Consider the following 12,632-nt stretch of genomic DNA (forward strand, 5'->3'; position numbering starts at 1 on the left):
GCACAGGCAGCCTGGGACATGACCAGCCCCTCCTGGAGCCTCCTTATTCACTCCTTTTAAATGTTCCCACCTTGGCTTCCCACATGGAGGAGGCAAGTTGTGGGAACTGCAGCATCCTTGCCCATGGCTGTGTCACCCAGTTTGGATTCTCCAACTGAAGTAGACCAAGATGAAAGGACAGTCCCTAATCCACCGAGACTTGACCAGCAGCCTTGTTTTCAAATTCTTCCCCATCATCCCAAACAATTTGGTTGGTCCTCTCCTCTGCTTGCTCAGTGCCCTCTCCTCCTACATGCAACACTACCTGGGGTCTCCCCTTTTTCCATGCTTGAACAGTGGCTATTCATCTTTTCCTGCTCCTGAAGCCTGGCTTGCACAAATTATTTGAACTGAGTTAACATCTCCGGGAACAGATGGGATTTTGTATTGACATAATTAAATTGCTACAGCCTCTGGTAAGGACAGAGTTAGATCTTGATCTTACGTGGTTTTAATCTGAGCAATGACCCCAGATCAGACTCTTATTTTAGTTGAGAGCACTTCCAGCAACATGACTTCTCAACTTCAGCACACCCAAGCAGTGCTGGGGGTGTATCTCCACCACCTCAGTGGGTTTCTAAGTCTCCCCGATATGAAGAGTACCACGAGTTGGTACCTCTGGGGCAAGCTGCTGTCAGGAACATTGAAAGAACGAATGGATAAGACAGCAGTCAGTACCATGCAGGAAGATTACTCATATTTTAAACATTCCCCCAAAAAACAAAAGGTCCACTTAATTCCACAGCAGAGCAGAATCTCTCATCCTGAACTGCTATAAGAAAAAAATTCTTCAAAATCATTGGGAAACCCCTGTCATGGAAAAGCTAGCTATGGAAACACACAGGAAGGAAGGAAAAAAAGAAGCCAGTGGTTGCAGGTACTCTGTTATTTATTGTACAGTATTTCACTGAAAGTACAAAGGCATCATCAGTATTCACCAGAATTGTATTGTAACAGGTACATTATACTGCATGTTAATATGTACTACTTTAATGATGCAAGACAGAACACAAATTTAGAGGAAGAAAGCAAGGAGTTTAAAAAAATGTAAAAATACATTTTTAGTAACTGATCTGTACAAAGGAAAAAAGGAAACCAAACCAGAGTGCAGGGATTAGAGCCCCCGAAGTCATTTAAAACTATATAAAAAGGCACTGTTATCTACCGTGTAATTAGGACCCTTGGGTTCTGTTTCCTTCATACTGATGACTGTGGGGGTGGGGGAAATACTGTTACTAAAATGATCAAACTCATACAAAAGTATTTACAGAGAAAGGCAGAAAAAATTCCCCTACTCTTGTTCCAAAAGAGAAACATTTGCCCAGTTGGAGAGTACAGCCTTCCTCCCTACCCTCTTGCCCAAACCGCGCCAAAGCAGTGACCTTGAACAGGGGAAAGCAAATAGTGACATGGTGGGAGAAGCTGCCAGAGTCCTTCTAACAACGGGAAAGTGTCTCTCTCATTTCTGTTTTATTGCTTTAAACTCTCCTATAATCAGGGGAGCTAGAAAATAAAATAAAAACCCTAAAACCCACATGACAACCCCAAACCATCCGAGTCATCCTGGCTGCAAGAAGATGGGGCAGGTGGTCAGGACAAAATGGGGAGGACCAAGAGGTAGGGCCGGCTGGAGCTTTCTTTCTAGAGAAGGGGGGAACAGATGGGGAGGATAATGCTTCAAACTACCAGACATTTGCGCTGCTTTTCTAAATCTTCCCCTGGGAGCCTGACAGCAGTGTGTGTCAGTAGAAGCAAACCCAGGGCACACAAACCCACCAGCCAAAGCATCCAACGGCAGCTGTGGGACGTCCCCAGGATGCTTACACATGAGCGCTCTTCGCGTGGGTAGGGGAACTGGATCCTGAGGCGTAGTAGAAACGGTTTTCACCAAATGTCTGGGCATCCCCCGAGCAGCAGACAATGACGCAGCCGCCGAAGAGGCAGAGGGCAGAGCCGATCCAGCCCGTGTACAGGGAGTAGCCGAAGCTCATAATGGTGGTCTCACGGTGGGCGCACACGGGAAACCAGATTGTTGCAACGACGCCACACATGGCTGGGGACAGACGGAAAGGAAAGGTAACTCCAGCATGTAACCCCACCACGGGGACACAAAGCACACCAAAGGGGAGGGAAGGCTCTGCAGGACAGGGGACAGAGAGGAAGCCCATCCCTTCTCCCTTGCAGTCCCACGGTGGGGCCCAGGAGCATCAGCATCAGGGCTTGGTCCAAGAGATCTCCGAGCAGGAGGCAGCATGGGAGCCTCACAGGGAGAGAGATCAAGAGAGAACAGCCATCTCTCTCAGGCACCAAGAAACAAAAAGGAAAACCAGCTGCTGCTTGACACAGTCTGATACATTTATTACAAGGGAAACAGATTTGTTCCCTAGAAAGATCTTTAAGGGGGAAGAATGAAAGTCATCCCTGAAATTGATGCTCTGGCGAGCTGCAGAATTAGGAATAGATTAGATATGAAGCAAGACCACGGAAGCCATATGCATTGGTGAGACAGTAAAATCGGTGGCCCAGAGTCAACTGGTTTAAATCACTATTTCTGCATGAACTCACGTGCTATGTCCTCAGCCCATGTCAACCAGCATCACTGCAGTTGCTCTACTGAATGGTCACATAAACATTAACGAAATATCCCAGCAGTTAGCAAGACAGAGTAAGGTTTATAAAATACAAGCAGAAAATGGGCAGAGACAAAATAAGCAGCAGTACAGCATTGCTGGGGGGTTTTTATGGAGAGGGAAGTGTCTCAAAACTCTGGAAAGCAGATTCCACTTCCCTATGGAAAATTCTCTATATCAAGTGATGGGGACAAACCCAGCAGGGCTCTCCAGAAGCCTATTGAATTGAATAGAAATGGGACCTCATCTGAAGGGAAAACTGTATTTAACTAGAGTCTACAGTGGGTAAAAAAATGACTGAGGACTTCAAATTTTGCTTGAAACTCCATAGTTTTTTTCCATGAAAAGCAGGAAGGCTGCCACGGTGGTGCTGCAAGGACTGCTAGGCAGGTAACGTGTGAAGTAGATACCCTCAGGACAGTAAAGCAGGTTCAAATTCAGCACTTTGCGGGCAGCCAGGCTAGAGATCACAATGTTTTCAGTGTGCAGTACACACACACGGTTTGCTCCAAGCAGGGAGAAAACACATGCCCTGCATTCTCCTTGTGCTACACAAGGTCATACTCACTACCCTCACTAAGGGTCCTACCTCCATCCTGCAAAGTCCCCACATGGACTGAGTGCAACGGGAGTTGATGGTATTAATCACCTCACAGGAGCAGGTCCTAAAACAATACCCCTTTATGGCCTGTACATCTGAGAAGAATTAATCTGTCAATATTTACTTGCCTCTGGGACAAGCTGTGCAAGACTCCATCCTTGTGGCTATCAGAGAATCAGAGCAAAACAATAACAGGACCGTGGCAGCATTACAGATTTCCACTGACCGCGTTAAAAGGTATCTGGAGGCAGTGTCAAAAAGTTAAGGTTGCAAGAGGAAAAAAAAAGGGGGTGAGATTAAAAATAAAATTGTTTAGTTAAAATGGAGAACAAACCATAGGCTCCTGGCCAGTACAGCAGAAAACCCATCCCCAATAGCTGCAGTTATTGTGAGAGAAAATATTTTCTTATGGAAAAGAGAAGAACATTTGAAGGATGCTAATAAAGCCAGTAATAATTTTGGGCCTCCTCAAAGTAAGGACCCTGCGGCTTTGGAAGGAATTTTTGGAGAAGGCAGGGAGGGAAGAACAGCATTTCTCCTGTGTGTGGATCAGTCCTGCAAACAGCTCACGAGCCTCTAATGCTTTAAAACAAAAATGTATCAGTTGGGAATCCACAAAGCATTCTAATGGGCTCTGGAGAAAAAGCTTCTTTGTTGTCCGAAAAAACACAATCATCTTTTCTTTTCCTGTCAGCAGTAAGTATATATATATATATATATATTTATGTCCATAGACTATAAGAGCCTTATCTATCCACACCCTCCCCCACAACACAGGACCGAAGAAAACACTTGCGCTGGGGTGAGAAGAGCTCTCAGGGACGCTAACACAATGGCATCTCTTGTGCATGTGGCTCAACTACATGTAAAACCACCTTATTTTAGTGCTGACAATACTAGAAAGCTGTGAAACACAGGCCAAGGACTTTGCACGGGTTAGTTTGACCTCTCTGCCTTTGGAGGCTACCAGCTGCCGTCAGTCACCAGTGACCCCGTTGCTCAGCAAGAGGAACGCCCTGAAACAGGACTGGATTTCATCGCCCTGCATAGATTAGATTGGGTTGTAAATCCTCCGAGAAGATGTGAAAAGGACGGTCTGCAATTGCAACATTTCTTGGTGAACTCAAATTTTGGTCTAGCTGTATCACAGAGGAAGGCTGAAAAAAAGTTGATTTGCCAAGAAACCCAAAGGGATTGGAAAAGGCATTTTAGGGCAAGTTTCAAGTACTAAAATAGCTGTCTACAAGGGCGAACTCTTTGAATAGAAATTATTACTCCTTTTCTTTTGTGCTGATACTGAGAGACCCTTTGCCTCTCCCTAAATATGAATGTCTTCAGATAGTAGAGCTGCTGTAGTCAATATAGTCTAGCCGAAAAGTAAAAGAAAGTCTGCAAACAGAAGGAATATTTTCTATTAGACCAACTATGTTAGCTGGAAAAACAGGCATGTTTTGGGGCACACACATATGAGAAAGCTTGCCTGCTTTTTGCAGCTAGAGTAGGCAGTCCTGTACAAGCCACTGCCTCTACCTGTGAAAGTCATCTCAGTAATAGATGGTATGGTTGTCCTTGCTCCGTCAGACCACTGTGAATCCATAGGGACACATCCCAGGCTCCCAGCATTTCTAAGTCCTTTTTGACTATAGATTTGCAGTGGCTCAATCCGTTGAGCTGAAACTCTTAATATTCTACATTACAGGCATATTTTAATCAGATGGAAGTACACATAGACAAGAAGCACAGAAGGTGCTTGGAGAGGTGGGGGAGATAGAGCAGGATTACTCTAACTCAAGGGACAGTGAGTCCCTGCCAAATTCCTTAACAGTAAGTTAAAGGCTTTCTGCAGAAGAAAGAATACTTCTCTTTCGCAGCTAAATTTAATCATTCTGAGTTGCTGGCTCAAAGTCACACAGATTTCTCTTTCAAAGCATTTAGTTGAAATAATAGATATCCATGATTTTTTTTTTTCATGTTCAAGGCAATCTTTTTATCTTGATATCTATGGTTTTACAAGTAAATCTCATGCAATGTTCAGAAAAACTTACTAATATCCTTTATTTAGTATACAATAGCTAATAGGGTCATTTTGCAGTAGTAATTGCCAATAACTAATGTATTTTTCATCTGTGCTTTCCAGTGTCTTGAATCCCTCACCTCCATTAGGAAAATGCCCGCTTGGTTACCAGCACGGGGTCCCCCGAATTAGTATCAACAGCACAGGATGGGCCAGGGTTTTTCCATCAACACTAGCGTATGAAATGTTTTCATACTGGCTCAGAGCAAACCTCTGCTGATGGGTGTTTTCGGCAATAAATCAATTCTCTTGGACAGATAGGATCAAGCAAAGACATAAATACATCAGCAGGCAGGATAGGAGGGTGTGCACACCGGTTGCACTCTGCAGCCTGCTATTATCAGCAGACAGAAAAATCAATGGAATATCTGAGCCCATTGTTTTCCTGGCAAGTTTTCAACTTTTTTTTGTTTGGTTGGGTTTTTTTTTCCACACTGTTTCAACCCCTGTTTTCCTTTTTAATAAATTTCAGTTACAAATTGCCATCCCTTCCCCGAGCAGCAAGTGAAGTTTGCCATGGGGCCAGCTTTCCTGATCACATCTCCACTCTCTACTTCTGCTATGTTAGTGAGCGTTTTGGGGTTTGTTTTCTTTTAACCAGAGCTCTGGGAGTTGGTCTCCACTGAGAGGAAAAGGCTGGAACCCATGCGGTTGGGGAAAACCACGAACGAGAGTTCAGTGGCCAGAGGGTAAATAAGAACAGTCCAGGGCATATTACTTCTATAATATAATTAATTTTAAGTCAGTATTATGACTTTCGAGGCCTGATTCATGCTTATTAAATGCTCTGGAATGGTAACACCTCATTTTGCAAATAACAGATCATTAATCAGCTTAAATAATGTCAAAGTCCCAAGCTCTGTACATTATTCTTCTTCCAAAGGGACTGTCTTGCTGATCAGCCTGGAAAAATTTGGGATTTGTAAAAATAAATGTGGGTTGGTTTGGTTTTTTTTTAAAAGAAGAACAAACTTAAGAGCAAAAGGAGCTTATTTTTTCTTCATTTGTGATCTGACAAAAAGAGCATTATTGTAATTGTGACTAAAACATTGTGACCAGGCTGTTGTTCCCAGCCCAGATCGTTCAGGACATCAGTGACATGGGCAAACCACTTCACCTGCAGATGCTTCAAAACTCACAGGGGTAAAAATCAGTAAGTCCAAATCCAACCCAAAGAGCATTTGTCTGCCAATGTCTGTGTAAATACACATTTCCTTTCCTCACAGGATCTACTTAGTGGGAAAACCATGTTCTGAGGCGGAGAGGAGCCTGGCTTATGGAGCACTGCAACCCCTCTCCTCCGTCCTCTTACATCTATTCTCCTCCCTGGTGTTATACCACAGCAAGACCAGGATAGGAGAGTGGCACACTAGACCCCAAACCGCTGGTGCAACACTGCAAGATATGAGATTTCACTTGTTCTAATGCAGCGTTACCCAATACTGCCACTGCAATTTGTTTGCCGCATGTGCTGGTCCTGTAATCCTGATGCCCTTCGGCAAAGCAGATTTAAGGGCAATATTCTTGCCTCCACGTCTGCAGCCATGCAAACGGGGCTGATCTACAGCATGGTTCTCCTCAGCTGGAACCGAAAAGTCACTTTTGTTTGTGACAAAGTACAGCTCTGCTAGGCCTCCCTCATCCTGCGCCGGGGAAATCCGGCAGAGCAGACCCCTCTGGCACTAAAATTTCATTCACAGGCAGAAAAATCTTTTTCTTTCACTTTCCCAAGCCCAAATACGTGACTCAAGGTTTCGGGACAGGGATGAACGTCACATTCCAAGAGCTCTCTGACACAGCCGTTCATGATCAGGATGTCCTAAACAGGCCCTATAAAGCTGATTTCAGCACTTCCAGCTGTGGCAACATGCCCTTAAACCCCACAGGCATGGAAAGAGCTCCTTGGTCTCAGTCCCTTAAATTTCAGATGTACTGACTTGTACTAACTGCTTCTCACCAAGGCACCAGAGGAGGGACTGCTTGCAAGGAAGGAGCATCCAGAGGACAGCCCCTCCGAGCGTGCAGCTATATCCAGTGCCCACTTGAAAAAAAATAAGAAGAAGAAGAAAGAAGACGGGCATGATGTCAGCGCTGGCCGCCAGCGACCAGCAGAGCCACACAAAGAGGCCACTTTCCCTCACCCCTCCTCCTCTGCCACACAGACGGGTGAAAACAAGGCACCGCAGCCTGTTGCTGAGATGACGAGGCTTCAAGAACATGCAGGTGTTGCATTGGGGACAATGAGCTCCACAGTTTGTGCTGCTCAAAACAATCTCCTCCGCAGGCACTGAGGATGGCAAGAAATTCCCAGGGGAACTTGGAGGCCAAGGGCAAGGCTGGCTAGAGGGGGTTGGGAGGCACAGGGGACATGCCAGCCCTCTTCCCAGGTCCATGCCACCTCCTTGCTCCCTCCCCCGCTGTCCCCACAGCACCAGCACCCCCTCAGCCGCGGGCTTTCCTCACCAAACACCTCAGCTTACTTTGACCCAGCTGTATCTGCAATGCCCAGGGAAAATTCGGAGGCTATCCTTTCCCTGTAAGCAGCTTGGGAGTTTAGACCCTTTTCCAAAAATAACATCGCTTCCACAGCGAACCAGCAAAACCAGTGCCCGCAGGCAGCTGCCTGTTTGCGACGGCTGTCGCCCTCCCACAGGCACAGGAGGTGGCCGTGCTCGAGGACTCCACAAGACAATGCAAGTAGGGTTTCGCAGCCCTCCCCTCTTCTCTCTACTTTGCTCCCTGCCTCCTGCCTGTCCTCCCACTCCTGCTCTTGCCTTTTGTTTGCCCCACAGACTGCAGCGATGCTGGAGAGCTTCAGGGTCAGCCCAGCCTGGACAACCATGCTTTCAGGTGAACATGTGCAACCAGCTTGCACCACACCATCCTGGAGCAGAAGACGACCTCCAGCTCTGCACACACGCGGGGCCGGCAGGCGCCTTACCCAGGAGGATGATGAGGATCCCTCCCAGCTGGGACCGCCGGTACTTGGCAGCTCCAGGCTCGTGGCCCATCCGGATGCAGGGCAAGACCGTTATCAGCAAGAAGATAGCAGGAAGACCCAGGACAGAGGCGGCAATCATCAGTGCTCGACATGCTTGGACATACCCTGTTGGCAAGGCAAGGAAAGAGGCTTTTGATTATTCGGCACAAGAGAAGGAGACCTTTGGACAAAGGCCTCTGTTTGATTAGCTCCCAAGACTTGCATGGAGTACGGGAGACAGGTTCAATCCTTTGTGTAAACAATTAAATCTTCACCAGGCATAAGACAGTGAGACTGCTGTACAGTGGCTAGTGCATGAACACGGGATGTGCAAGCTCAAAATTTTCCAACGAACAAATAGCACTGCCTGGAAAACACAAGCTCTTCCCAGCAAGACACTGAGAAATCATGGAGCTGGGAAATATGGGAAGGGAAAGTAAGAGAAACAGCTGGGAAGGAGTTTTCCTATATCTTCACAAAGACAGCCTTGGTTAAATAATAAGAATTTAAAGTCTTAAAGAACAGCTTGCTGCGAGCAGAGGAGGTCCAGAGTCACCCAGAGGAGGGCTGAATAGTCGAAGACCCACTACTGAAACATGCAGGTCCATAAGATACTACCACCAGCTGCCCTGAGGAGCTGAGGACTGTTGACCTGGGAGGAGGAGGGACGCTCACCAACCACAGCCACGTCCTGATGCTGCACCTCAGGAGTCCAGCCTGCTAGTGGGGTTTCAGAGGGGTCCCATGGCTCGAGCTGACCACTGGCACAGCTCTTCCTTAAGGAGACGAAATGACTGCACCTTGCAGAGTTGCTTGAGCTGCCATAACCAAGGGCCACGTTATTCCTCTGGGTCCCTACGGACATCACGGGATCCCCTGGCATTTCATCAGTTACCACCCCTCTCCTGCCTGCCCCTGTGCAGCAGCAGCCTAACACAAGGCAGTGAGGAACAACAGGGGACGGGGACTGTGGGCATGCTGGGCAGGGACGTGCTATTTCTACCAGTCTGTGAGGAACTTTGTATAATACTGTATCAATCTTTTTATATTTATATATAGATTATGTATATATAATTTTAATATATAATTTTTATATATGTTTATATATATAATTTATATATAAAATACAGGTAAATAAAAACAGGTCATTACTTGCATGCAAAAGAAGAAGAATCAGTGTCAGATTTGATCCAGGGCCTGGTGACTCTCCACCAGCTTTTGGGACAGTCTCAGCAGAGTGAGTATGCTGGCTCTCTTTCCCCCCTTATCAACGAAATGAGGCTGCCACATGCAGACATGGAGTTTTGTGATGCCTCAAACAGTATCAGCAAACGGGCCTCAAGCAAGTCCCGCTGACGTACAGGTAAGACACCAGGAATGAGGATTTTACTGTTCCTGGAAATGCAGACTCTGTGTATATTTGCTTGATTTTTTCAGGAGGAAACTTAACAAAAGAAGTTACCTGAGGAGTCCAGGGGAAAAAATGAGACCCTAAACAAAGGAGCTGGCAGTGCCCAGTGTGGTTTCTGCGCAATCAATCCCGATTAAACAAGAATACACACACACACATTGGTTTTAAAGACTTGACTCAGGCAATGAAAGACTCTAAATAGATTTCAACTATCAGGCACACCAGGATAAATTTTTCTCCCATGGAAAGCTGTGGGTATCAAATGGGTTACAAGCAGAAGCATCTTGCTTTGTGATTTGTTTCTGCTGGAGAGAAGCATTGCTTTCCGCTGCTGAAAGACCTATTTACCTATTTATTAAATTTCATTCAATAATGTTTCTTCAGGGCAAGCCTTTTCTTGTTCTTCTGTGCCGGATCATATTGAACAATAGTAGCAATAAGGAAGGTAAACCTACTAAAATAAAAGTATACATACACAGAGAAAGGGAGAATAGGAGCTAGTCTGAGAAATTCAATATTGCTAAGCAATATGTGATATAGACTACGCTCTGTAACAGAGAAATTTGGGAATAATCTTTCTAACCTCTTGTGAAATTATTTTCACAACAGTTTAAACAAATAAGTAAGGAAACATGAAAGAAAACTACAAGGAATGGTTATTTCTACCCTGTCAGCTTTGGAAGAGGCATCTCTGAAATGCTAGAGGAGGTGCAATCTAAAACATAGCAGAATGAAGAAGCGCTACAGAGCTAACAGTGATTGAAACAGGTAAGATCATTAACTAAACTTACAAGGTCAAGACCACACAAGACTTTGGCAGGTTTAATCAGCTCAAAAGTTGTATTAATACTGATGAAACACCTTGCTTAATTTCTGCTTTGCAGTAAACTAGATGAAAATTACTATAAAATTAGAAAATATCAAGACAAGTTAAATGCAGTTACATGTTTGCCATGTAAAAGTTCTGTCTCGCCTTAGAACATGTGGGAAGCACAAGACCATCAAGACTAATGACAATCTTCCAAAAGATTAAAAGCCATAGCAGCATTAATAATAGACGCTGGAAGATTCATTGTACTCAAAATCATTTTAAGGCATAGAACCTTAACATTTGTCATAGTTCATCATCATCTCAAAGCAAAACTCAAAATACTCTTTTATATCTCAAAGTACTCTATTATACCTCAATATGCTATATATGTTTTGCAATGCAATCTGGATACGAGATGCGAAAGGAACAGCAAGCATTTACTAAGAGCAATGATTAAACATTAACTGGACTTTAATCGCCACAGATAACACGATACCTCGGTATGATTAAAACCAGGTATAATTTAATGAGAATCATGTTAAAAACTACCATACACATTCTTTAGCGTATTTAATGGACCATCTCCTGCGCTCATGAAGTTGAAGGAGCTTCACCATCAATTCCTCCGGCAGCAGGACCTGCACTGCTCAGAGCAAGGCTTCACTCCTCACCTCCAGGTGGGAAGGGGGAGGACGGGGCACACGTACCTGGCAGTATGAGGATGTCCACGAGGGGCTTGCAGTGATAAAGACCTGTCGCCATGACACAGTCTGCCCACAGCCCCTTGGATCCCAGCTCATCCATTTTCCTGCAGGTGGTAATGGTGTAGCCGCAAGTCACCACCCAGTCATTGGTGGCCGTTGCCACAACCACCCCGATCCACCCTATAAAACTGCAGACAAATCCGGCCAGGTGCAGGCAGGTGGCCACCATGTCGATCCCTTGGTGGGGCAAGCTGGACAGGAGAGCGCCCACAGGGGTTCAGCAAAGCCGGCTGGCGACCTCCCTGCTGCGGGTCCCCGCTGCTGGGACCTACTGCGAGCTGCGAGCAGGAGGGACGGGAGTTTGGTAGGAAGAGGTCCCTGAGTGCTGCTGCAGGCACTCGGCTGCCTCTGCCCAGCTCCCTCCCTGGGAGGGGTTAGGGCTGCCTCCAGCCCCATAACGCATGGGAGGAGCGAGCAGGGAGCCCCAACTTCTGCCAGTTCATCAAGAGACTCAGAGGGGAAGGAGGGTGTGGAGAGGAGGAGACGCAGAATTACACCCACCCATGCTTGAAAAACAAACCAGACTGCTTTATTCAAATGCAAACAGCCTGACTATTCAAAATTTAGCATTAAGGCAGAAAAATTAAGGCAGTGTTTTCGAGCTGAAGACAAATGATCACACTGGTACCTCTTCATGGAAAGACAGGGCAAGAAACATGGTGGACAGAGATACTCAAGAGGTGGAATTGATCATCTCATCAAAAGTGTCAGCGCGGCTGCAGCAGAAGGACAAAATCAGTCTTGGGTCTTTCCTGATGTTTTCAGTAGCTGCAAAAAAGTAAGAGACCCATCACTGCATTCTCTGCTTGTGCCTGGGTTTTCAGAAGTATTAACTAACACTCACAGAGTCTTAAATATGCGTTTAACAGCACCTTATTTCCACTTTTGAATGCTAAAATTAAAATGAGCAGCTTTTTACTCAGACTCATTATGGGTGTAAATTTTAGTCTACTTAATAGAACAAGGAACAGCCCACTTCAAAGTGCCAAAAGAAGACAAAAATCACAGCCCGTTCTGCATCAGGAGAAATAGGCAGGCAGGATATTTTCCTAACTTTACTTTGTATTTTCACAAACACATACATATGTTATCGGGTGCCAACACATTCCTAATGAAATTTCATCATTGTGCGTCTTCCAGTGCTTCTAATTTTGCAAAGGGAAGGTTTGGATCTACACAGATAAAACATGCCTGGAGAGACCACTAGCGGAGAGCTGTCCACATTGCACGAGGGAAGGGAAAAATTGGACAAGAAAATGACAGAACAATGAATTTGCTTCATTCCTAGAGCTGTTAGTGAAAAAGAAATATTGGAAGCTACA

The 12,632-nt window shown here is 45.5% G+C and overlaps 1 protein-coding gene across 1 annotated transcript; it reads right to left on the reverse strand.

The window, feature by feature from the left end:
* Positions 1-910: 910 nt before the first annotated feature.
* CLDN11 (claudin 11) lies at positions 911-11,672 on the reverse strand. The gene is made up of 3 exons (XM_076340666.1): positions 11,254-11,672; positions 8,286-8,450; positions 911-2,092 (listed from the first exon to the last, which is right to left on the reverse strand). Exons 1-3 carry the CDS (start codon positions 11,477-11,479, stop codon positions 1,860-1,862), a joined length of 624 nt encoding a protein of 207 aa, XP_076196781.1. The 5' UTR covers positions 11,480-11,672; the 3' UTR covers positions 911-1,859.
* Positions 11,673-12,632: the final 960 nt, after the last annotated feature.

The sequence above is a fragment of the Aptenodytes patagonicus genome, chromosome 6 (assembly GCF_965638725.1).
Source record: "Aptenodytes patagonicus chromosome 6, bAptPat1.pri.cur, whole genome shotgun sequence".
Classification (NCBI taxonomy): Eukaryota; Metazoa; Chordata; class Aves; order Sphenisciformes; family Spheniscidae; genus Aptenodytes; species Aptenodytes patagonicus.